Consider the following 25,954-nt stretch of genomic DNA (forward strand, 5'->3'; position numbering starts at 1 on the left):
GATTGAAATCAAAGTTTAAAATACTGTTCTTCACCTCCTTGAAAAAATTACAATGAAAAAGGGTAGTATGAAATCCCTATCCACGCCTTTCGTCCACGCGTGACGACACCACTAGGTGCGTGAGATTCCGCCTTCATCCCTGACCGTCAATGAAAGCTAAATATCTCATCCAACGGCTCAGATTCCCGCATGCCGCAACACGCCTACGTGCCTCAGCTCCGGAGATGCAAGGCCACAGCCCAAACCTGAGGATCGGGACCGTACCTAACGACAGTTTACCAATTATTATAATTTCTTTTTTCTTTAATTTTCTGTTAAACAAATTTTCGATGTCTTTTATTTTCAAAGAAATTGTGTGTGAAAGCAAAAACCAACCTTCTCACTGTTCAGAGAGAGAAAGCTAGAAGCAGGCAGTGTACAGTGAGGGAAGTATACGTACATGCTTTGTGTATGTATACACACAGAGAGAAAACAGTTGCTAATTTGCACTATTTGATCTCCATTTCACGAATTACTTCATATTACAAAGTAAGTTGAACAATTACATTTGCATCGTGCAGTTTTATGTAAATTCAGTTATTTTCTACTCAGATCAAACTCTGAATCTGCACAAGCTTCGTTTGTTTGCTGCTCTTCTTGCTTGTGCGTTCATCAAGATTGAATTTTGTTTCAGCTTTCTCTGAATGCTTGACTAGTACCATCAGCAGGGATCAGATTCTTTTCCTTTTAATTCACTTGAAATTCTGCTGGAGTAGATATTCCTGAGGGTGCAATTGTGTTTTGTGAAGAATTCGTGTATAGTTTCCTGTCATGCAAGTGTTATTAGGTTGTCTAATTTGGTTGATGGGATTCTTTTTGGTTAAGCTGTGCCCTAAATTTTTGTTTTTGCATGGTTAATTTTGTGGCAAAATTACTTTTGAAAAGAAATTGTTGAAGCTAAATTTAGTAGCAGTTTGGTGGTGGCAATGGTGGTTGGCTTTCTTATTGGTCTTAATTTGACATCAGAAGTAGTTATTGCAGATGTTTTTAGTTAATAAGTTAGGAAAGTTCATAATTGGCACTTCAGTTATCCTTTTGGATATCTGCATTTTTGTTTGCGCATTGCTTGACACTTATATATTTCATGTAATTCTTAACTCTTCAAATTTGACAGGGATTTCCATTTTTTTGGGTAAAGCAGCATGATTCGGTTATCCGAGGGGTTAGGGGGGCACAAATGAGTTGAAAGCTTGTGGATGTAAGGATGTTGCAACGCCAAATTATGTTTAAACAGCTGCAGGAGCTGCAGCGAAGGCAGCAGCTTCAGGGACTTGGCGGTGCTAATAATCATGATTATGTGGATCAGCTGATGGCGTCAAAGCAACCTTCAGCAGTTCAGCTTTCCCCTACAGTAAACAGGGACTCTATTCGTGATTTACAGATGCTAATGTTTGATAATACGAAAATGGCACAACAAGGCGAATCTAGCATTTTTCAAGGGTTCCCCAGTGGATTGGTTCTTTCACAAGGCATGCCGCCTCCACAATTTGATATGTCTATATATGGTGATCCCGGCCTGAATGCTGATAGGAATTTAAATCAATATCCTTATCCCCAAGATCCGTGTAATATCTCTGCTAATCTGTCGACCAATAGCAATAACAGCCTTTTAGGCATGTCTCCTGTGCATCAAGGGAGTTTCTCTGATGACCAAAGCATCGTGTCAGATGGCTCCTTGTTATCGAGTCAAGTGTTTGATGATAAGAATCTGTATGGGCAAGTTCCTTTTCACAGTTCTGATAGCAATCTTTTGCCTATGAACTATTCCGCACAAGGAATTACAGCACAGCGGAGTACATCCATGGGGAGGCTTGAAGTTGAAGACACTGGTTGGCCTGGTTATTCTCCAGGAGAGGTATCAAAAATTGACATGTCCGAGGCATCTACTACTCTGGATCCCTTGGAACGAAAGATATTGTACAGTTCGGAGGACCATGGTTGGTCATCATCATTTGACACCAGGGCCAAAAAGGGTAATGAAGATTTTGATTGTACAGTGGAGAACCCATCATCTGTGGATACATTACTGTCTATTCAAAGTGGTCGCTGGAGTGCTCTGATGCAGTCTGCTGTGACCGAAACTTCTAGCAGTGATACTGTAGTGCAAGAGGAGTGGAGTGAATTGAGCTTCCAGAATCCAGAACCATCAAGCGATAATCAGCCCTCAAATCTCAGTAATGGCGAAAATCTGCAAGATAATTGGGTTCATAGAAACTTACAGAATGTTTCCTCTCCAAGCTCAGAGCCCGCGCAGTTGTTCGCCAGACCAGATATGAAGTGTAGTTTCCCTGGTTTTCAGCACTCGGGGAAGCAGTTCAGTAAGCAGAAAGATGAATTTCAGTGTGAGAGCTCCCACATCTTAGGTCAGTGCTCGACTGGGTATAACTCTCAGCTGAAGCATCCTATCGGAAGGAATCAGCCGGTTCAAACTTCTTTGCATTCAGAAAATACTCGAACTGCTCAATATGGGGAGAATTTAAAAACTGGTTAGCCTAACCTTTTGTATGTGCATATATGAAGCAAAGCCCTGCATTACCTTCTTTGGTGGTAACATTGCACCATATCTCCCATTGTTTATGTTTCACATTTTTATACTAAAACTTTACAGATCGTGATTGCTGAGAATCCCATGAATGACTGAATAAGTTTTTTTTTTTTCTGAAACACTTCCAGAGGCAAAGTGTTGGTTTATCTCTTCTGTGATAAACTTTAGAATTGAATCTTAAGAAGTACCCTACTTCCTTTTTCTAGACCATCATGCAAATTTGGGGTATCAATAATAATGATAATAATAATAATAATAATAATAATAATAATATTATTATTATTATTATTATTATTATTATTATTATTATTATAACATAATGAAGATTTTGATCTTATGCAGGTCATGAATTGCAAGACACCTTATGGCATTCAAATCCTATCTCTGGAGGTTTTCAAACGCCCTATGGTCAGGTTGTTCAGAGATGTCTTACCCGTGCAGTGTTTGTCTATTTTTGATAAATTTAATATGATTAGGGTTCTGTATAAACTGATGTCCGATGGACATGGTAAATTATTGAAGTAGTCAGTACGTTCAACATACCTTTAGTTGGAAGCGAAACCCTTTTCGAGTACATACCAAAAGATAACTGTGTTTCTTTTCTCCATGAAAGGTCAGTAATCGGTGACTATATTGTTGTTCTCTTGTTACAGTTGAACCAGCCAAACTTCCACAGGTATCCGCTAGAGTCAGAGAAGATGGGTCCTGGATTAGGTGCTTCAGATCTCTATTGTCAAAATGTGGCTACTCAAAGGTAGGTATAATATACAAGACGTCCGAATATGTTATGATATCTTTAGAGAGACACTTACTTATAATATGGATTGCTAAAAAGTAAATCAGATTCTGTTCCATTTTTGAGGGGCTGGTAACATTACTTTTCGGTAGCCAATACGCAATCTTAATTTGGTATTTGTTTCGAGTTAAACATATTGCATCAAGGGTGAGCTATTTAACAAGCATGCCATATCCAATGATATGAGCTAAATGAATCTTCTGCTACTTGTATGTTCTGAACAATGCAGCAATCTTCCCAATTCACAAGAATTTGGTTTAAGACCAGGGCCTGCAGATTCAAGTACTCCACAGTCGTACTCACTTTTTCCATCTTCGTCGTTGGTGGGTAGAATTTTTTTTTGATGTAATCATAGAACGGTTTCTGTGACGGCGAAAATATATATCTAAATGATTCATCACCATATCAGTGTAATCCTTCACTTGTCAACCTTCTACCTGCAGGGAAACATAAATACCAGATATCTTCCAAATAGTTATGAGAAGGATTATATCAGGAATCAAAATCCCACTCCATCATTACCAAGTTACATGTTGCAGTCAAGAAACAACGCCTCTTCCCTTGGTCCCAGATCCTCTCTATTGGAGAACGTAGCAGCTGCTCAACCGTGTGAAACATCAGTTTCTTCTCAGCGTGTTGGATTTCCAACAGGGCTTCTGCCTCTCAGGACAGATGTCACCACTCAGCAAGACACGACTTCTCCAAGAGCCAACATGTTCTCATCTAGTTTGTTTCGTACCCCTGGTTCAGCTTCTAGCAGTTTGGAGACTACTTCCTGTGCTCCAGAGCAATCCAGTCTCGACTGGTCAAAACACAAATATAATGTAGGATGTGATGAACAGAAGAAAGCTAATTTCATCCCCGAGAGCTCAACCAAGATACACAATCGAACTCCACTAAGCAACAATACTGATTCACAACAGTCTTTGAGAAAATACTCAGAAGTAGATGGAGTGGCGTCTGGTTTATACATGAGGCATGCATCTCCTCATCCCTCTGATCAAGTAGAGCAGAAAGACATTGAATCACCGATTTTTTCTGCTAGTGACAGCAGAGCCTCTGGGCATCCTTTGCATAAAAAATTCTCCGTGATCCACCAGTATAATAGGCCCGGAGATTGTCAAACAGACTCTGGTAAGAGGTTTCCATTTAATCATCAGCCGCAAACTGCCGATTCCAGAGAGGGGTTGTTTAGTGGGCAGAGTTTTGCTATCAAAGATAAAGCTGGTGCATTTTCACCTGGAACTGTTAAGGGGAACTTCACAGAAGAGTCCAATGATCAGCCAGCAAAAGCTTCATCGACAGATTCCCTTCGGAGCTCCCAACAGATGGAGTCACTTCGTCGGAATGAATCCCAGAGTCATTCCATCGACAAGGAAGCTTCAAACCTAGCAAACCAATCCCAGATCAGTTTGCAAATGGCCCCATCTTGGTTTAAGCATTATGCAAACAAGAATTTTGAGGCCGTACAAACCTATAACCAGAAATCTGTGACTGCAGCAATACAACCACTCTCTGGAATAAGTATTGGAAATTTACCAGAGAGTAGATTGAATATGCAGGTTGATTCTGTCAACAGTGCTCACGGAAGTGGTACTTGGCAATCTTCAGCTGCCACCTTGATAGCGAGTAAACATTTATCACCCCCTAGTATGTTGCCTTCGGATGTCTCTTACCAACAATTGTCTGTTTCAAAACTGGGGAAGCGTAAAATTGTTGCATTTGACTTGGAACCTTGGCACAAAGAAGTAAATTCCGAAGCACCAAGGCCTCAAAACATCAGGTAAGTCCATGTAAAGCTAACTCATATGGGTTCTGCTGTTCTGATGCCTTGTTTTTTCTTGTTTCTGCCTCATTGTTGTTATGTAAATTAGCACGCATGTAGACGTATTTTCTGCAAAGTATGAGCTTACTATTGTGGTTATCTGATTTTCCCTCTGCTATATCTTATCTTATTGGCAGTATGGCTGAGTTTGAATGGGCGCAAGCTTTGAATAGAAGGCAGGAAGAGGTGAGACCGGTCTCGTGATGTACTGCAATGCTTAGATAATTTCCTAAAATTTTTATGAATGAAAACTTGTTCGCTGAGATTTCCTCTCTGGCAGGCGAGAAATGAAGTTGAAATTGTTAATGTGCACCCTGTGGTACAAGCGAAAAGACGACTTACCTTCACGACACAACTTATGCAGCAGGTCTTCAGACCTCCAGTAGAAGGTATTCTCTCTGGAGATGCCAGTTCAAACTGTGATTATTTGGCATATTCCGCTGCGAGAACCACACTAGGAGACGCATGCAACCTGAACAGTAAAATGCCGGTTGATAGCATTGACGTGTAAGAATTGCTATTTTCAAGTTTAATTCTTTATAGCTTTGATTTGTTAGTGCCCAATCCGATATCAGTTTAATTCATTATGAACGCCTAGTTTTCTGGTTATAAATTGTTTAGGTCACCTGGCAAGTTGAACACTTCGAAGAGAACTAATCCATCTGGTTTCTCAGAAAAAGGAAAATGCCTAATTACTCGGGCAGAGAAGCTTGAAGGTGACCTCTCAAGGTAAGGATATGTATGCTTTAGTCATGGAAGCATCTGTGCATATTAGATTAGCATTACTATGGATTAAGGAAGCAAGAATTTGTTCACCTATCGCAGAGATCAAATTGTTTCCATTGAATTGATATGCATTTTCTATGTTGTTAAGTACTATCGAACAATTTTATGATTATTGTAATACTAACAGGTTAGCATTTAGTTCTGATCCACTTGTCTTTGAGGCTTTGAGCCAAGCTATCTTTCATTTATATCTACTAAGAAAAAACGAATCATGGTCAATTTGATGGTGCAGACTTGATCGAAGTTTATCAGTAGTGGACATCAAAGTGGATAGCCAGGAACTTGAAAAGTTCTCTACACTCAACCGTTTTGCAAAGTTCCACTTCAAGGCGCACACTGATCCTGCATCATCAACCGTGCAGAAAACCACCCCTCAGAGATACATCAGAGCATCTCCAATGCCTGTGATAATACCAGAAGAGGAAAAATGTATTTCCTTGTGATCGTAAACCAAATTAGAACTCGATCAACCATTTCCACATGGGATAAATTGCATCATGTGATGAATGCAAGCCAGGTTAGTGATCTTCTTGAATTAGAAGGAACCTTTCCTTTTCCACTATAGAGGCAGGATATATATCAGGAAAGCTATTTATTTATCATGCTATTTGTTTATCAGTGGATCTTTCACTTTTGGAAATCACACTACTAAATAATGTAATATAGAATATTCTAAACAAAGACAGGCAATGTATACACGGTTAGAATATTTTATGATGATAGTATGAATTAATATTTGTCCCCTTCTTGTTAAATCATGGCTCTTCCTGTACAAAAAAACGTTTGATTCACTCTTGTCTTATGTAACTTTTTTAGCCCACATGCTTCTCTGTAGCTCTTGTAGTAACTGAATATCCCAATGTCCTTTCTAGAAGCTTCTGATTCCCTTTATAGTAGATTCTGTCAGGTACAACTGTACAAGGTTGTCGCTCTTCAGAACTGAAAAAAAAAAAGATTTTGTCGGGGAAAAAGATAAGGGCCCCTTTGAATGTAGATTGTCTCTTAATATCGTTTTGGACGACACGTCAGCGAATGGAGAATTGAAATGTACAAATAAAAAATCGATTTAGTTGTTCTGCATTGTCAATTCTCCAATAACAGAAACATACTGAACTGACGAGGTACCAGCATCTGATTTAATCATGTGAGAGAAGAAAAATACACGAGTGTTTTTATGTCTGAATATTTCTCCTTTTTGTAAAATTATGTCTTATACTAAGGGCTCATTTCATTCGGTATAACTACTGAAAATAATGATTTGTGCTAATTATTTAATATAGTTATTATGTTAAATAATTTAGTTAAAAATTCAAACATATTTCCGATTACATCATGCAAGATGCCCAATCACCCTGATTATTTATCAGATTTTCTCTAAAGAAATTTTATGTTTCGTAATCCTTTAAATAAAATAAATAATTGGGGAAATGATATTCGTACCCTTAATAAAATAATTATTAACTATGAAAATGAGCTTATTTTTTGGGAGGAAGCTCAACTTGAAAAAAAAAGAAGAAGGTGTTTATCTATAACACAAGAAAATGATAATATTCATATGTGTTTGCTTTTAATTGAAAGCGTGAAAAGAAGAAGGCAAGTCCTTACACTTATTATGACAACATGAATTGTAGAGGACTCTTGTCACGTAGCATGAATTATGGAAGAGAATATTGTCAGCCTTTGTGCAGAATGACTATTCACCTTTTCAGAAAGGTGATGGATGACTCACCTCTTCCCACTAAACCAAATTGGAGAATGGTTTGGAATCTGTAAACAAAATTGAAGAATTGTTTTGGAGTCCGCCATCTGCCCTTATTTAAGGCACCTTACTCTTGTTGTGGAGAGCGCGCTTGAATACACTCCTCTCATGTGTTGAGAATCCCCACTACTTGTAATAAAATCAGTTGTATTTTAATTTTTTCTTTTCATCCTGTACGTACCTCTTGTATTGTGTGATCTTGTACAAATATTGTGGGTAAACAATACTTGTATAGGATCACAGAATACAGGAGGTACGTACAGGATTGAAAAAAAAATTAAAATACATTAGTCTTTGTATTATAAGTTTTGAACTGTTTCCCATGGAAAAATTAAATAACCGAGGTTAATTCAGTCTCTAATATTCTTGGGGAATGAAAAGGATATAATGTAAATGAGACTACCTCTGTGTCAAGTACATATCACATAGTATTGGAGCATGGCTTGGGTCCTTGATCTGGGCTGATGAGAGCAGTCTTCGGCCCAGCAGCGCAGCGGCCCATTTGGCTCTACCAAAATAGATAGATTTTCAGCCGGCCAACTGACAAGAATCCAAGATTCCTCAACAGTTGAAAACCGGCAAAACTTAGTAATCAACAAAGAAACACAAACATAAAAACAAATTAATGATGTCGAACTCTCACACTCTCCCACTACATAAACTTACAGCATGAAGAAACATAGTAATTTGTAAAAACAAAAAGAAAAAATGGGAAGGCCACATGTGTTAGCCATGCCATATCCAGCCCAAGGCCATGTGATCCCATTGATGGAGCTCGCACAATGGCTGGCACACAACGGCATCAGAGTCACCTTCGTCAACACCGACTTCAACCACGCCCGAGTCATGAGCTCGCTGTCAAGAATAAGCGAGCTCATCACTCTGGCCTCTGTCCCCGACGGCCTGGAGCCGTGGGAGGACAGAAACGACCTTGCGAAGCTAGAATCATCGATGCCCGAGGCCGTCCCTCCAGCACTCGAGGCTCTCATCGAGAAGATAAACACAACAGAGAGTGATAGAGTCACTTGTCTCATCACTGATTATGGCCTAATATGGGCTCTGTCTTTGGCTGACAAACTGGGGATCAAGAAATCGGCTTTCTTGCCTGCCCCGGTCGCCCTCCTCGCGCTTTCCAGGCATTGCAAGAGCCTCCTTGATGAAGGGATTGTTGACGGCGATGGTGAGTGCCTTGCTTCGTTTTCTTTAGAGATAATAGTCATTTAAATCACGAAATTTGGTCGGTATTAAATCATGAGGTTTCAGTTTCTCATTCTCAGTATTAAATCATTATTAAATCACGAAGTTTTTCAAATTTCTCATCTGTGTACAAAACGACGTCTTTGTTAATAATGAGCTTAAGAAGTCCAAACGAGCGAGATAACAAACAAACTTAATTTCCGTACCTCAAATTCACTAGTTTGTAGTCAACTAACGAAAACTGAAACTTCGTAATTTAATCTAATAGTACTTATCAGAATTTGATAAAATTTCGTGATTTAAATTACTATCACCTCTTTCCTTTACTTAAAACGACTTTTACATTTTAACTAGTTTTACTCTCATGCGATGCAAAAACAGGAACACCCTTGAAGGCGGACCACGTGATTCACCTCTCTCCAAAGATGCCTGCAATGAAGATTCAAGAAGCAGTATGGCTGCAGATCGGCGACTTCTCATCACAACAACGCATGTTCCAATCCATGGCAAGAAACATAAAGGCGGAGACTCTCCCCGACTGGATAATCTGCAACTCGTCCCACGAGCTGGAGGCCGGAGCTCTGAAGCTCCTTCCCGACCTTATCCCAGTAGGCCCTCTCCTGTCAAGCGCGCGCCAAGGCCAGTCCGCTGGCCTATTCTGGCCAGAGGACTCAGCCTGCCTGTGCTGGCTGGACATGCAGCCCCCGAACTCCACAGTGTATGTGGCGTTCGGGAGCTTCACTCTCCTCGACGAGAGCCAGTTCCATGAACTGGCTCTCGGCCTAGAACGCTCCGGGAGGCCTTTTCTCTGGGTCGTGAGGCCGGACATGACTCAGGACGCGGAGAAATGCTTCCCGGAGGGGTTCAAGGAGAGAGTGGGGAGTCGCGGGAAGATGGTGGAATGGGCTCCCCAGCAGAGGGTGCTGTCCCACCCTTCCTTGGCTTGTTTTGTTAGTCACTGTGGATGGAACTCGACGATGGAGGGCGTGTGCGGTGGGGTGCCTTTCTTGTGCTGGCCTTATTTTGCAGACCAATTCCTTAACCAGTGCTACATTGTTGACGTTTGGAGAGTGGGGCTGAGGTTGGAGAAGGACCGGAGCAGGGTTGTTGCGGCCGGAGAGATTGTGGAGAAGGTGGAGATTCTACTTGGTGATGGAGGGTACAAGGATAGAGTGAGGAGTCTTGGATCCAAGACTCTGGAGAGTGTGAGAGGAGGGTCTTCTTGCAAGAATCTCACTAGCTTTGTTGAATGGATAAAGGATGATAAAAGTTGTTTAGAGTGATTATCAGTTAATTTCTTAGTAAGATTTTCAAATGTTGTTGGGGTGCAAACTATATAAGTAAAAGTTGCAAGCAATATTCATCATGGTTTTATTTTTTGATTACTCTCTAAAACGTTTGCATCCCTACAAACTCCTCTTAAGCTAAGATCAAGACCACACACATGTCACAGGTCACTGCGGGTCTTGATCAAGTCCACAAAAAGAATACCAGAGAACGTGTCAAACAATCGACCAAACCCCAAGCTACACATCTTCCAAGTTATTAATTTCTATAATCGTCAATGTATGGCAGAAATGTTATTGTGATTGTAATATTATCTTAAATTTAGTACAGAAAAACTTTATAACTATTAAAAGCACAATAGCAAAGAAGACAAAAGAGAGACGAGATAGAAGTAATCCTTCCATAAGTGAATATTTGTATTCCTTTTTTAGTCATCTCACCTAAAATTAGTCATTTTTTTTTGTCAAAAAATATACTAACATTTTTCTTCTCTTTTACTTTAATATATCAACTATTTTATTCTATTTCTCTACTTTATTTTTTCTCCACTTAACTCTTTAAATATTGCTTTCTTAAAACTCATTTCCAAAATAACTGCCTCGCTTATGGCTGGACGAGGGAGAAAAATAGTTGAATGAGCTGTGGTATCCAAACACTAGAACATGATGAACATTGCTATATGTTGACAAGAAAGAGCAAGAAGAAAGATTTTGGTGGAAAAAATGATGCAAACACACATTTGGCAGAAAAGAGACACCATCCTATCCTATCCTCCACTTAAATTTTGGAAAATTCCATTATGCTAAATGAAAATGACAAAATAGATTACTAGAGACAGCAAGATGTATAGATATTGTCACATTGCATGCCGGCCTCAACTCAACTTATAAGGCTTCAACCAATGAAAACTATATCAAACCCATCACCTCCAACAAGAACTAACCACACTAGACAAACACAACATTTCGAATTTCTACCTATAAATTATAAAGCAACTGTAAGAAAAAAAAGAAACAAATTAGAAAAGAGAGAATGGGGAGATCAAGAGCGCATGTAGTGGCGATTCCGTATCCAGCACAAGGGCACGTGATCCCGATGATGGAGCTGTGCCAGTGCCTAGCGAAGCACGGCGTGAGAGTGACGTTCGTCAACACCGAATCCAACCACCAACGAGTGGTGGAGGCGCTGCCGCCGCAGCCGACGGAGAAGCTGCTCCATTTGGTCTCGGTCTCGGACGGCCTCGACTGCTGGGAAGACCGCATGGACTTCGCCAAGTCGGTGGAGGCGCTCGGCCGGGTGCTGCCGGGCGAGCTCGAGGCGCTCATCCGATCCATCAATGCTACGCAGGCCGACGCCGTCACTTGCATCATCACTGACGTTTTCATGGCGGAGATCACTCAGGCGCACCGGAATTTCGACCTCAAGCTGGCGGCTTTCCTCCCCGGAGCGGTCGCGCTGCTTGCCTTGACCACCAGCGCTGAAAAACTCGTTGCGGATGGAGTCATTGACACTGACGGTTTGTTTCTAGTTTTCTCCTTACGCTGACGTAAAATATTTTGCTGTTTCATTTGCTAACGCCATCCCCCAAACTATCGAGAAATAAACATAGGTAATCACGAAAACTAATGAAATAAATTACTACTTCCTCCGTCCCAGATAATTCGTCCCAATTTTCCATTTCGGTCCGTCCCACATAATTTGTCCCACTTTACTTTTACCATTTTTTTGTAGTGGACCTCATATTCCACTAACTCATTTCTACTCACATTTTATTATAAAACTAATATATAAAGGTAGGACCCACATTCCACTAACTTTTTCAATCCACTTTTCATTACAATTCTTAAAATCCGTGTCCGGTCAAAGTGACCCGAATTATCCGGGACGGAGGGAGTACTATAGTAGGAGTATAAATTATTTATCCAATTAGATACTATGAGGTGTTCGATTTGCAAGATTGTATCCGAAATTAAATTTGTAGTGTGTTTGGTTCATGGGATTGTGATTTTTTTTCGGCTATATTGTTAGGTCAGTTAAATTTTCCGTCTACACTTAGAGGACGATATCATAATACAAGTCTATAGGGTTCCATAGTCTATGTGACTTATTATAGGTCATTTCATTTTTCTTTTTAATGTGAAATAGTTGTTGTTTTATGTACTCGAACAGGAACGCCACTACAGAGCGAACCAATCCGGCTGTCGCCGTCCATGCCAGAGATGAACCCTAACCACTTCGCATGGGTGTGTCTCCCAGACCTAGCCGGCCGGAGAGTAGTCTTCCAATCCATAGTCGAAAACAACAAATCCGCAAAGCTCGCTCAATACCTAATCTGCAACTCCTCGTCGGCGCTCGAGCCCGCCGCCCTCGACTTCCTCCACAACTGCCGCCCCATCGGCCCCCTCCTCGCCACCCGCCGCCTCGCCAAACAGGCGGGCCACTTCTGGCCCGAGAACCCGACATGCCTCTCCTGGCTCGACCACCGCCCGCCACGCTCGGTCGTCTACGTGGCATTCGGGAGCTTCACCCTCCTCGACCCGGCCCAGTTCCGCGAGCTGGCCCTCGGCCTCGAGCTGACGGGGCTGCCCTTCCTCTGGGTGGTGAGGAGTGACATAACCTGCCACGTCAGCGAGGCCTACCCGCCCGGGTTCAAGGACAGGGTGCGAAACCGGGGAAAGATCGTTGACTGGGCCCCGCAGCAGGAGGTGCTGGCCCACCCGGCCGTGGCATGCTTTGTGACACACTGTGGGTGGAATTCGACTGTGGAGAGCGTGAGCAGTGGGGTCCCGGTGGTGTGCTGGCCTTACTTTGCGGACCAATTCCTTAACGAGACTTATATTGTGGATCATTGGGGGGTGGGAGTGAGGTTGGAGAAGGGTGGGAATGGGATCATTGGGAGGGAGGAGATTAAGGGGAAGGTGGAGATGGTTTTGGGAGATGGAGGCTATAAGAAAAGGGTGACGGAGCTTCAAGAGAAGACTTTGGCTAGTAGTGTTGGAGGAGGCTCCTCTCATAAGAATTTATGTGATTTTGTTGATTGGATTAAGGAAGACTAAGAGTTTATCAACTTAGATTTGGTATCTTCATCTTTTCCATTATGAAAACACACAAATCAACTGAATTAGGGTTTATCCATGGGATGCTATCAAGGGAACTAAAAATTTTAGCAGTCCGGATATATTTCTAAATTATGATTGGCTGGATATACTAATGTAACAATATTTTCGAATTATTAAATTTTTACTATGATGTCATACTTTGTTTGTTCCCATAAATAAATATTATAAAGAAAAAAGGTACTCCCTCCGTCCCACAAAGATTGTCCCATTTTTCCATTTCCGTCCGTCCCACAAAGTTTGTCGCATTTCACTTTTTACCATTTTTGGTAGTGGACCCCATATTCCACCAACTTATTTCTACTCATATTTTATTATAAAACTAATACTTTAAAAGTAGGACTCACATCCCACCAACTTTTTCAACTCACTTTTAATTACATTTCTTAAAACCCGTGCCGGATCAAAGTGGGACTATCTTTGTGGGACGAAAGGAGTATATGATAATCCTAATAAGTACGTATATCACTAAAAGTTACTTCCTTAGTTCCTAAAAGAATAGGTAATCTTTGAAACAATACAAATTTTAATACACAATTGGTAAAGTAAGAGAGATAGAAAGACTAAGTGATTGGAGTATTGTCAGTAGATAATGAGAACCACCTCATTAGAAAAAAAAATTCTTTAAATAGAATTGGTCTATTTTTAAGGGACGCCAAAAAATGACAAATGTGGTTTATTTATAAGAGACATGGGGGAGTAATAATTTTTTTAAAATAGTAGACTAGTAGTAAGTCATAATCAATTGAAACACATAAAAATTAAATTGAAAAATGGAATATAAACATTAAAAATGATATGTAGAATTGGGGTGGGCTAAGTTAGGAGGCCCAGTGAAATTGTGAAAAGAGGTCGAGCCCAAATGACCATCTACGTGGCTCGTTGAGAAAATAGCAACAAACTGAAAATTCATGTTATTGACGTTAGGATTAAAAAAGTTTTTGAGAAAAATCAAATTGTAGTAAAAGTTTGTGGTTTCATAAGAGATCAGCACGGAATTTATTTATATATAGTATGAATAAATGAATCAAGAAAATAAAATTGTAACTTTTTTCTTAATTAGTTGAGTTTTAAGTTCGAAGAAATTACAACAACTGATTTTGGCTCATGATATAATATCGTGGACCCACAAAAAAACAAAAGGAATAAAGCATAAGTCAAATTAAAGGACGAAAATTTATTGGGCGGCATTGTACTGTATAAGGAGTATTTGATAGATGTGTCACAAAATATTGATCTTTAGTTCATGTAAAGCTACCAAAACTAAAAAATTAATACTAGGTACACTTTCTTTAATAAGTACTTGTATTAAAGCTCATTTCCTATTTTATTAGAAGTTTCATTTCAATTTTAAGCCACATATATAGCCGATCATAATATTATATGCTTATCGTGTTAGTGCAATTGTAAATTTTTTATTTCTCATGAATAATCTTTATATACTATAATTAATGATTTTATTGTTGAGTGATTTTTTAAGGGAAGCTACTAATTGATTCATGCTTAGGTTCAATCATTTGAATTTTTGGTGTGTTAAATTCTTTTATTTATTTTTATTATGTTAAAAAAAGTGTGTTCATAAATGATTATTGAGTGTTGATTTTGAAATCTTGAAAGTGAAATTGTTTCACTATACGTTGTCTTTCTTTTGAGTTTCAATAATTATATTTAGATGTTTTTTAATTATTGATGGGTCATTTGTTAAATTCTCTAAAAGTCTGTCACACGTCGACTTGGTGATGATCCAATCTAATGTATATAAATGTAGATAACCCTCTCCCTCCCTTATGAGGCCTTTTAAGCGGTGAGTGATCCATTTCTAATATGGTATCAAAGCGGGCCCAAGTCGATGACGGTTTTCTCTTTATCTCTTATCTACCTCACGAGTGGAAGACCGATGTCATTTCCGGCCCACATCGATGATGGTTCTCTAGCATTGCCTACCCACATGATGGAAGACCGATGTCCTTTCCGGCCCATACGTGAGGGGGCGTGTTAAATTCTCTAAAAGTCTGTCTCACATCGACTTAGTGATGATCCAATCTAATCTATATAAGTGTGGATAATCTTCTCCCTTATAAGACCTTTTAAGGGGTGAGTGGCTCATTTCTAATATCAATTCTTTTTTTATTTATCAAGTTCAAATTGATTTTAGATTTTATTAATTATACAAATACAAATACATTTTCTATGGAAACTTCAGAATTCCAAAAGCATATATATCCTCTCAAGTACAAAAGTGACCATAATCTCATACTAAGTTAGAAACCAATCATTTGTGTGTAATAGAATTTCTGACATACACAACAACTACAAAGCTACTAAGAAATGTTAGGCAATTATTTTAATATTAAGGTATGTTTATGAGAAAAATAAGTTAATAAACAATTAATTGTGAATCTCAATTTTTTGGATGGGGGTAGGAGAGACAAGACAGTGGAGATTACGTTACAATTATTTAATTATATTAATGTCGTCACGTCCATCAGCCGCCCTTGCTCACGTGAATATTTTGTTTAATCCAAATAAGCACGTGCAGACATGTGACATAATTGAATTCCAACCCTAAATTAGCCAAACAATATGTGGTCACTAATTAATGACGGTTTATTAGGGGCAAAGAGTTCCATTTTTCATGCACCTGTTTTTTCTACTTTATTTATTGCCTACATAGTTGAATAAAGGGTGCTTCAATTGTTTGCTATTGTATTTATATCTTCTATTCTTACTTGATATTTTTAATTTTTTTCAAAAAGCAAAGTTATGAATAATAGCTTTTACATTATACTATTATCTAATATTCTGTTTGTTTTTTAACAATTTTCCAATTTATTTAAATGGTTCTCAAGCAGTACTGATGTTAATACTAGACTGCTGGTATCAATTTGTGGTAAAAATACAGGCAGCAAAACTATCATCAAATTATAATTTACAACTATAATCCCTTTTTTATACTACCGTGTGCATCATCTATAGTCCCTTTAATTAAGATGAAATCATGAAATTGAAATGGCATCTTCAATTGCTCCGTGTCCATGAAAAAATAGGTTTATTTTTATTGTGGTTTGTCCACCAAATTAATCTTTATCTATTTATGGTAAACTTTTTCTATAATGACTCAGGTTTCATTTTCCCATCTTCTTATTATATTAATTTTGCATTAAAATTCGCTATATACGTACATTACCAAAAGTTACGTACGTTTCGTAGACATATGGATTACAAGTAAATACAACAAAATGATAAAATAGGGAATTACTACTACTTTCAAATATTTTAATATTACGATATGTGTGCAAATTTATGGAAAAATCATGAAATTTGGCTAAATGATAGTTGATCCCATAGTTTTCGAAGATAGCCGATTATATCATAATTTTGACATTTTTCTCAAATGACTCATTCATTTGTACTTGAAGGAAATTGTGTATTCGAAATCCATGATTTTTTGTAAATCTGTATAGCACTTACAAAAGTCATTGATTTTAGTATGAAAATCTTAAAATATAAGATTAGGCTAAAGTTTTTTGCTTTCCAAAATCATAACATAATTTCTCTTCAAATCTAAATCAATCCAATGACTAAAAAAATATCAAAAATATCAAAGTTATGATAGTAATAATTGTTAATTTATAAAATTTGGAGACTTAACCAAAATTTAACCAAATTTCTTGATTTTTATAACAATTAGCCCTTAATTTATTAACATGTGACCAAATTCAAACTAGTTCATGGCAATGAACTCATTGAATTTGACTTAAAAGTTATTAATCCGAACATAAATATTTGAAAGTGAAAATTGTTATTAATAAAAATAACAATAAATGGTCTTAAAAGGGAAAGATGAAGGAAAGAGGTGGTAGCATGCAGGGAATGTGCAGAACATGGAATACAATTCATGCTGCTTCACTGTCTCTTAATCTCTCACATGCAATCTCCCTCTCTCTCTCATCAAAGGTACACTCCTCTTTCCCTACTGCATGTGCTCTCCATGTGCATCCTTCTCTCTCTGGTTTTACTACCTTTGGTGGACCATCTCACAATTGCATGTGCCCTTGAGAGGCCACCACAACCCCCCAAAAAAAACAACTGGTTTACAAGGCACAAGACCCTTTTCATGCCTCATGAAATGCCACTAATGCCCTTGGTTTGTTTCCTCCAAATATAATTGGTTGGCATTTGTCACCACCCATAAAGATGTCTCACTAATTCCATGTACAATCTCATGACCTTGCTTTTTCTCTCTTTTCTTTTTTGGCTCTCCTTTGCCTTTTTGAATCATCAGAATTTCAACTCCATGTGTTGAATAAAACTGCTGGAGTTTTGTTATGTTGTCAAAAAGTGTATATTGATTGGGATTAATTAGAAATGGAGAAGGGCAGATTTAAATTTGGGGGGAAATATTGTTGTAACATAGTCTTGTTTATTGTGGGAAAATAGATAATAGGAGTAATCAAATATGCAATATTTAATTCAATAATAACTGCAAAAAGGTACCCATTGAACTTAGTTTCATACTCCTCCGTACCATTAAACGTCACACTTTAACTCGACATGAGTTTTAAGAATATAATGAAAAGTGGGTTAAAAAAGTTAGTGAAATATGAGTCTTGCTTATATATATATATATACATTAATTTTATAATAAAATGTGAGTGAGAATGAGTTAGTGAAATGTGTGCCAAAGTTAGAAAAAAAGTAAGTGTGACAAATATTGCGGAAATGACTTAAAAAAAACTAGTGGAAGTAACAAATACTAATGAAGAACGGAGAAAGTACATGTTATAATTCAAACTCACTTAGGTTAACAATTACTTTAAGGTAAAATATGCTTTTAGAACTATAAACTTTTAACAAGTGTTAAACATTGTTCAAGCTGGATAAATAAATAAATGAGAGTTGGTATGGATTAAAAATAACATAATCAAATAACGAGAGGCATAAGGAATACATGTGTAAATTTGTGTGAACAACTTTAAATTTAGATATGGAGGGGTATTTTAGGAATTCGAGTAGAAGAGTCTCGATGAGTCGCATGCATGTGGAAATTGCAGCTTTCACTGCTTAAATTACGTCTTCCCGCGCTAAACGTATTTCCAATTGATATGGTAAATTTTGGTGGTGCCCTTCTTTTTTAAATTACGGAAACACCCCTGCTGAAATATCTCTTGCGTGGCATGGACCCCACCAATCATTCATTGCCACATGGACTTATTTCTGTAGCACTCAATGACTTGCCCAATCAATGGGTGGCACATGATCCAATTTAATTTAACTATAATTATTAGGAAAATGCAGTTTTTTTCTTAAATGTAACGCCCAAATTATTTCTAATTTTGCATTCCCTTTCTCTACTGGGCAGATATTTTTCTCGAACTCGATTTTAGTGTTCAAATTCTTAAGACTCATCCATCGAGTAGAAATGAGAAAAAAGATAGGTGGTAACAAAAATGAGATAGGTGGTGTAAATAAAAATAAGTTTGGAAGTATTTGATAGGTAAATTTATTTTATAGTAGTAGATTAGACTATAAAAAGAAATTCTGCTTACAAAATCATAGATATATAGTATTTCATTATTATTAAAATCATTGCATTCATCATCAATATTGCGAAAAAATGATATTTCCTTCAACTTTAGAGCTCGAACGTAGAAAGTGCATAAAGAAAATATAGTAAATCACAGTGAGTCTACTTTAAAAGAAAAAAAAAACCTCTAGCATTGTGGAGTATTATTATAATAAAGTGATGCATTCTCATTTGAATGATGCCCATGAATATTGCTTCTACTTTTCATTGGTGTTTTATATAGCAAATGAGGATATTTCATGTTAATTAAGGAGTAGTACATAGTAATTCTAAGTAGATGGATTATATAATATTTCTAGAAATATCTTAAAGACTTAAACTTCCAATAATATCATCATATTTGTGACCACTAACTACAGATCTACATGAATGCGATTGACATTTACACCATTGAACTTTCACTATGATTTTCCAGTCAATTTGTTTACATAAAGAATATACTTACAACATTTGATCGACAAATAAATAGTAGTTGGTGAATTTATTTATTTATATAACGTGACAATCCAATTTTGAAATTCATACTAGACCAAATGTGTCACCCCTCAATTAAATAATCCAACCCCACACAGTACACATGTTATAATAAATCCCCAATATTTATTTATTAACAAAAGTAGAAAATGGCATTTTGGTAATTTCCGCCGCAGTCGACACCGCCCCTACTTATATACGCCCATAACGCCATTCCCGTTACGCCGTATTCCCTCCACCAACTCCGCCGCAAATCGCCACTCACCGCCGCCGCCATGGGCTCGAAGCCGAGGATCCCCGCCGCAACCGCCGCTGGAAGGCTGAAGAGGAGGCTGTCAAGCTCCAGCAGGAGGCTCAGAAAGCGCCAGCTCTGTGCACGCAATTCCGCCGATACCGATTCGTCGGTCTCCGGCAAGCTAGCGGCGCTGAGGAGCCTCATCCCCTCCGGAATCGGAGATGCGAAGCCTGAGCAGCTGTTCCGCGAAACCGCCGACTACATCGTGCTCCTCAAAACTCAGGTGCTTGTTTTGCAGAAATTGGTCGATTTTTACGGATCGCAGTCGCAGGAGAATCGCGACGGTGTGTAGTGGTTGCCTAGGGTTTTTGTAGGTGCGATCAATCGGCGTAATTTATCGGGATGTGCGTGCGATCTGATGCGTATATCGTTATGTGCGAATGGATGGTAGATGTTCCATCGAAAAATCGGTGGAATTTGGCATCGTAGTGTTGCAGAAATTATACATTGAAAAAAGAGGAAAGGAGAAAGAGGACAATTTTCCCCCAAAAAAAAGAGAAAAAGAGGAATGGAGGAGGAAGAAGGTTGAGCTTCTTTTCCTTTGGCTATTAGTATGAATTAATTTATTAGTTTCCATGCCAATTATGTACTAATTCGAATAGATTCATTTAGTTTACATTTTATAAAATTTCTTCTTGTTTTATTCATGAATTATTGTCATTGCCTAGATCAGTTTTATGATTTTTATCTCTCAAATGAGACATTAATTGCTATATGAATTATGAAGTGTGTGTCTATATAAGTCTTGAAGCTTCATACATTTCTTGTTTTGATATTCAAAATTGTGAATAAAGATTTGAGTGAATGAACATAGAAATGTGTTCCCATATTGCATGACAAAGGCCTCTCTTTCACAGCCTGCAGCAGCAGCAGCAGATGACAGCATGCAGCTGCCACCAGGTTGTACACCAAAATTCCATTTTTCCATAAATATCAATTCCTCTAAAAAGTTTGTGTTGTTAATTACTTGATGGATGCCAAATTGCCAGATAAATCACCATCAAATTTTGTGTTGTTAATTATTTGATGAATGCCAAATTGTCAAATAAATCACCATCAAATTTTGGTCCGTACACATGTTTTTAAAATCTGAAAATTAAATTACTAAATTATCTCATTTATCTTGTTCTCTGTGAAATATGGGATACAAGTTTATGTGGATGTTGGCGTTTTAAAATCAATTGCATATTATTGCAAAAAATGAGGCAATGTGATTATTGCAAAATTTTCTTCTTTCACAGTTTTAATTTCAGATTTTAAAAAATATATGACTCACCAGAATTTGACAACTTCCCTTTGATGAATATCAATAACACTTGCCTCAAATTGAGCACAATAGGGAGTATTTCATATTTTCTCATATCTTACTTTCCTCATGTATAAATCAAATTTGTAGTAATTCTGATAAAATTGAGAAGTGAGGGCATGTGGAGGAGTATAGGAATATATAAAAATAAAATAAAAAGTAGTATAATTATTATGGACCTTATGGTAGTGATATTTCATGTGATATCTGAGGGAAACAGACAGCAGTGTCCCACTTATGTAAATGAGTCCACATGCCATGTTATGGCGTGGCCGCCCACAGACAAGAACTACACCTCGTGCTTTTGAGAAATGCGACAATCGGGGAAATCCTTTTGTCTCTTTTCTTTCATATAAATTCAACTTATTTAATTTAAACCTTATTTGGCTTTACATACGAGGAATGCTTCTTTTTCTTCTTCTTATTTTTTTTCTAAGAAATAATAATAATACTGTATTTTGTTGAAACACGTTTCCTTTTTCACTTTATTATAAGTAGAAGAAACTTGCATATTCACGAGAAGGCATAAAACTTGCATATTCACGAGAAGGCATATTGAGATGGTCAATTTTTAGTCGACGATTATTATACTTATATTTTAGCAAGCATGAATATTTTAGTGAGTGAGCACCAAATCCTCAATGGGGTCACACATTCACTCAAATAACCCATTGAAAATGGGTTATCCAACCGGGTTGCCCTCAATTGTATGGGAAAAACATGCTATTGGTGTCACAATTCATTTCTTATTTACTATTCTCTCTGCTCGCGAATAGAAGTTCTGTTTTTTCATTTTAGTCCATCCATAAATAGGAGTTTCGGTTCACTTTTACCATAAATGATAATAAGGTCTCACATTTCTTTTAAAACTAATAATATACTATAAGTGAGACTCATATTTTACTAACTTTTTCCACCTATTTTTCTTAAAATTTCTTAAAACCCATGTCGCCAAAAAAATGTGATTTCTAATGGCCGACGGAGGGAGTATTATGTTTAAAAATTTTGGAATGTTGGAGAAAAATATTGAAAATTTGTATTATTATTCCAAAGTTTCAAAATAAGTCATATATCGCAGGTTTGGATGAAAGTAATTTTGTTTCCTTCATGGGATCAAAATTAAGTGATAAGAGGACAAAATGCTTGGTATAAATAACCCACTTCTTAGTCTTGACACCCTCAATCATCATGAACGTCATGTCAGTGGAAGAAACAAGATGTGACTATTTATCTTTGATAGAAATATATACAAGGTTAAGGGAGTCCACTGTAGTTGGTCGGGCCAAGCCACAAAATTTAGCCAGGCCATCAAAAAACTTGTTCACACTATAATGAACAAGTCTAAGCCATCAAATTAATTATTTTTTTTCATTTTCTGTATATTTTAATTTAACTAGAATAAAAATTATCGGACTATAATAATTATTAAAAAATATATAAATTAATTAAAAAAAAGTTGACAATTACAAGTAAATATATTTATTAAAAATTTAATTTTTAATTATTTTTGTAATTAGGGTGTGAATTGAAATCACAATCCTTAATTAAAAAGTTGACCAATTTTAATTGGGATTTAGTTTTAGAGATGATTTATTTCCTAAATTAATGCCAAATTAATTATTTTTTTAAAAACAATCGTCCCACTCTCTCTCTTTCTCTCCATACTTCATCTTCTCCAAAATTCCTCTCCATAAAATTAGCACAAAATTGCAAAAATAAAAATAAAAATAAATTAAAAAAAAATCAAAATTGGAGGAGCCGCGGCCGAGCCGCCGGCATGGCTCTCTCATAGGTACCCCCACCCCGCCCTGCCGCGAAAATTGGTGGCTCTCACTATAGGGAGCCACGGCCCTTCTATAGTGGATACTCTAATCCACTTCATTTTGATAGATTGAAGTAAATATTTGAGCTTGTTTCGCTATCTTCTACCGTACTTAAAAACTCAAGTAAACATTCCTTAAAAATTTAACCAATATTTTTTACTTTTGAGCCGGAGGAAGAGAAAGTAATGAGGATTAATTTGAAATATTTCAATATTACACATAAAATGTGTTAAAGTTCAAAAATTTCACAACCTAGATTTTCAAGAATAAGAATAAATATGGAGTAGTACATATTTACATGTACGTAGAGTGTTGGTTGTTTCAATGGCCCATGAAATTATGTGGTTCCTTATGGGCCTAGAAAGTTTGGGCTATATCTCTTTTGGGCTTCCTTCTTTTTCTGGCTCATAAACTACTACCATCAAAATCATTCAAATATTATAATCTCAATAATTACATGATTGATTACATTCACACTTCTTTTTCAATCTTCATTGCAATCATTTATTGTGCAAGTGTGTTTAGCCTATTGATAAAGTGGTTAATATCCGAGGCAAATGATCTTGGGTTCAAATCTATCACGACACAGACTTTAACAATTCTGTTTAATTATCTGTAAAAAATGAGTAAAATCAATTATTAAGACAAAAACTAAAATAAATTATGGAGAAATATAATCCGTACTATATGCACAATCACATAAACAAGCTCGTGGCACTAACTTAACGGGTTTTTAAAACTAAAAAATTAAAAAAAAAGTTATCCATTTCTGCATTATTAATATTAAATCCGACAGCAGATTATATTTTTGTCCAAAATGCCACCTGGCAAAAACCGTTTGTCAAATAGTAGAGGGCCCACATTTTTATATGCCGCGTTGCACTGAATTCCACCACCTTGCTGCTTTCTCTCTCTCTAAACTTTCTCTCTCTTTCTAATTTTATTCGTGCATTTTCTTTGCAGTCTAATCAGTATCTGAAGGTCCAAGTTTTGTTGCTCTGTATCATTTTCATTTTTCCTCTTCTTCAATTGGGATGAATCGATTTCTACAGCTGCGGAACCGTAAACGGTAAAATTCTGTTCCTTTCCTTTCGTCGCGGATTTTAGTTCAATTGCAGTATCAATTAGGGCTGGATTCGGTTGTATAGAAATTGAAATTAGGTTTCAATTAGTGATCTTTAATTTTTAATTGAGAGTTAGATATGAGTATTGTGTTGGAAATTATAGTTGTGTCCGTTTGGTTGGATTTCATTTGGCTTTTTATTGCTTTGGGAGGGAGATGCATATGTTCTGCTAGATTGTGCTTTTGGATTAATGCTTTCAAATGTTTTTTGAATTAATATTTTGTACCATTGATGAGATTTGTGGGTAATATGCATTAAATTTGATCTGGAATTATTCATGGCTTGTGTTTATTTTTCGTGATCTGCTGTGACAGATGAAATCACAAGCCTCGATTTTTTTTGGAGTGCGTAGTTTGATGTGTTGAGGAAGGCATTGTGAGTTTGATGATTTTTTGTGATGTTAATAATATTGTGTGTTTGTGCATCAATAAGGCTAACTTCAGATGAAATATATTGATGCATTTTATGTTGAAAACTTATTCATGTGTGTCGCTATCATGAATGTTCAATGCAATCAATTTTCTTCCTTAGTTTCGTTTTCTAATAACCACTTGAAGTTTCATTTTTTACGGATCCAAATGATATACGTCTTGTCGTATGATTAGGTAATAAGTGGCATTTGATATTCAAGTACATCGATTGGTTTCAGGAACTGATACGAAATTAATAAGTACTGGTAGTCTCCAACTCTCTAGTGCTGCAAAACTGGTTTGTTCAAAAAGTTGGCCTTGCGAGTATTTATTCCTCTGGAGATGGAGATGTCATCCGAGGAAATTTTGAAGGTTGTGTTCCCTCTTCTAGAAGGTAGAGATCTGGCGACGTGTATGTCAGTTTGCAAGCAGTGGAGAGAGATTGCTCAAGACGACTACTTATGGAAATGCTTGTGTGCAAATCGATGGCCATCTGTCTGCAAGCAGTCATCCCCTCCTATTTTGTCTTATCACAAACTATTCAAGTCGTTTTATAAACGCAAGAGGAATAGAACCCTGCTTCCACCGAAACTATCTTTGAAGGATTTGGAGTTTTATATTGACATTTGGACTGAAGAAAAACTCATGTTCTCGGAAGTGGTTCCGGGACCCGTACTCCAAAAGGGGTCCTGGACACCACCAAATGGAATCTCTGATGTTCTTAGGTTGCACTTGACGAGCCCGGACTACAAGATGACATTTCCAATGCAACCTAGGTTTAACATCCCTTTGGGTCAGACTGTCAGCGTGTCTGTATTTGTAGGCCGAAGGGATACCCAGAAAGTTGCTTGCATCATAAACAAGTCTATTTGTGATTATATAGATCGCTCCACATTCCGGGCCCTGGCATTTGATTACCTCGACTTTTCACCTGCACACCCTTTTGTGTCGGGTATTAGGGCGTGGATTTCTTTGCTATTTATGGACCATGGTAATGAAAGTGACATTGATGTTTTTGGGATTGAGCTGGATTTCTGCGATGCTGCAAACTCAGAGGACCAGGTGCTGTGGCTCCTCGATATGCTCGATTGGAAGTAAATATCAGTATATATCAACTATAGTTTGCCTAATGGCCAAAGTCACCTCTCTGGTATAGCTACTGTTTAGAACAAATCTTGTGTGTATATTCTCTTTGTTTTTCGTATTTGAATAATTATGTAATGCAGTTGAGTTGTGATCAATGTTTGTGGCCATTGACTGACTGCAAATTCCATTATTTGGATTTTAAAGGAAACAGTTTCCCTTTCTTTTATGAATGATTGTCCCTTAATATAGTGTAGTGTGTCAGTGTCACTTGCTTTAATGAAATTGGTTTTAGAATGTATATATGTTGCCATAATGCCATTGACAGTTTCTTCGTGGGAAGCATGGCTTTTTCCTGCTTAAAATTGCATTATATATTCCTTTTTCATTTTCTCGGGAGTTTTTTTCCTGAAATACCACTTATATTAGCGCTCTTAAGCGATAGGAGACTGGTCAAATAGTTCGCTCCATTTATATACGCATGGATCAAGCCTCCTACCTC

General features: G+C 37.4%; 4 protein-coding genes across 6 annotated transcripts; all 4 read left to right on the forward strand.

Annotated features, from left to right (window-relative positions):
• The first annotated feature begins 344 nt into the window (after nt 1-344).
• Nucleotides 345-6,746, forward strand: LOC125205856 (uncharacterized). 2 transcript variants are annotated; one of them, XM_048105016.2, is made up of 10 exons: nt 345-528; nt 1,154-2,525; nt 2,927-2,997; nt 3,238-3,338; nt 3,610-3,703; nt 3,824-5,163; nt 5,343-5,391; nt 5,486-5,712; nt 5,827-5,934; nt 6,224-6,746. In XM_048105016.2, the coding sequence occupies exons 2-10, from the start codon at nt 1,244-1,246 to the stop codon at nt 6,432-6,434; spliced, it is 3,483 nt and encodes a 1,160-aa protein (XP_047960973.1). In that variant the 5' UTR covers nt 345-528; nt 1,154-1,243; the 3' UTR covers nt 6,435-6,746. The 2 variants fall into 2 exon arrangements, with proteins under 2 accessions (XP_047960973.1, XP_088917252.1); XM_089061126.1 differs by having other exon boundaries at nt 1,181-2,525.
• A 1,494-nt stretch (nt 6,747-8,240) lies between these two features.
• Nucleotides 8,241-10,312, forward strand: LOC125203552 (UDP-glycosyltransferase 83A1-like). Its single transcript, XM_048101927.2, has 2 exons — nt 8,241-8,930; nt 9,329-10,312. Exons 1-2 carry the CDS (start codon nt 8,459-8,461, stop codon nt 10,228-10,230), a joined length of 1,374 nt encoding a protein of 457 aa, XP_047957884.1. The 5' UTR covers nt 8,241-8,458; the 3' UTR covers nt 10,231-10,312.
• A 906-nt stretch (nt 10,313-11,218) lies between these two features.
• On the forward strand, nt 11,219-13,403 carry LOC125206861 (UDP-glycosyltransferase 83A1-like). The gene is made up of 2 exons (XM_048106078.2): nt 11,219-11,750; nt 12,404-13,403. The coding sequence occupies exons 1-2, from the start codon at nt 11,267-11,269 to the stop codon at nt 13,288-13,290; spliced, it is 1,371 nt and encodes a 456-aa protein (XP_047962035.1). The 5' UTR covers nt 11,219-11,266; the 3' UTR covers nt 13,291-13,403.
• A 10,333-nt stretch (nt 13,404-23,736) lies between these two features.
• Nucleotides 23,737-25,681, forward strand: LOC125203918 (F-box family protein). 2 transcript variants are annotated; one of them, XM_048102433.2, is made up of 2 exons: nt 23,737-23,904; nt 24,565-25,681. In XM_048102433.2, exon 2 carries the CDS (start codon nt 24,712-24,714, stop codon nt 25,465-25,467), a length of 756 nt encoding a protein of 251 aa, XP_047958390.1. In that variant the 5' UTR covers nt 23,737-23,904; nt 24,565-24,711; the 3' UTR covers nt 25,468-25,681. The 2 variants fall into 2 exon arrangements, with proteins under 2 accessions (XP_047958390.1, XP_047958389.1); XM_048102432.2 differs by having other exon boundaries at nt 24,609-25,681.
• The last annotated feature ends 273 nt before the right edge of the window (nt 25,682-25,954 follow it).

Source organism: Salvia hispanica, chromosome 6, assembly GCF_029641045.1.
Source record: "Salvia hispanica isolate PSC_SH4W2 chromosome 6, Shi_PSC_v1, whole genome shotgun sequence".
NCBI classification, from domain to species: Eukaryota; Viridiplantae; Streptophyta; class Magnoliopsida; order Lamiales; family Lamiaceae; genus Salvia; species Salvia hispanica.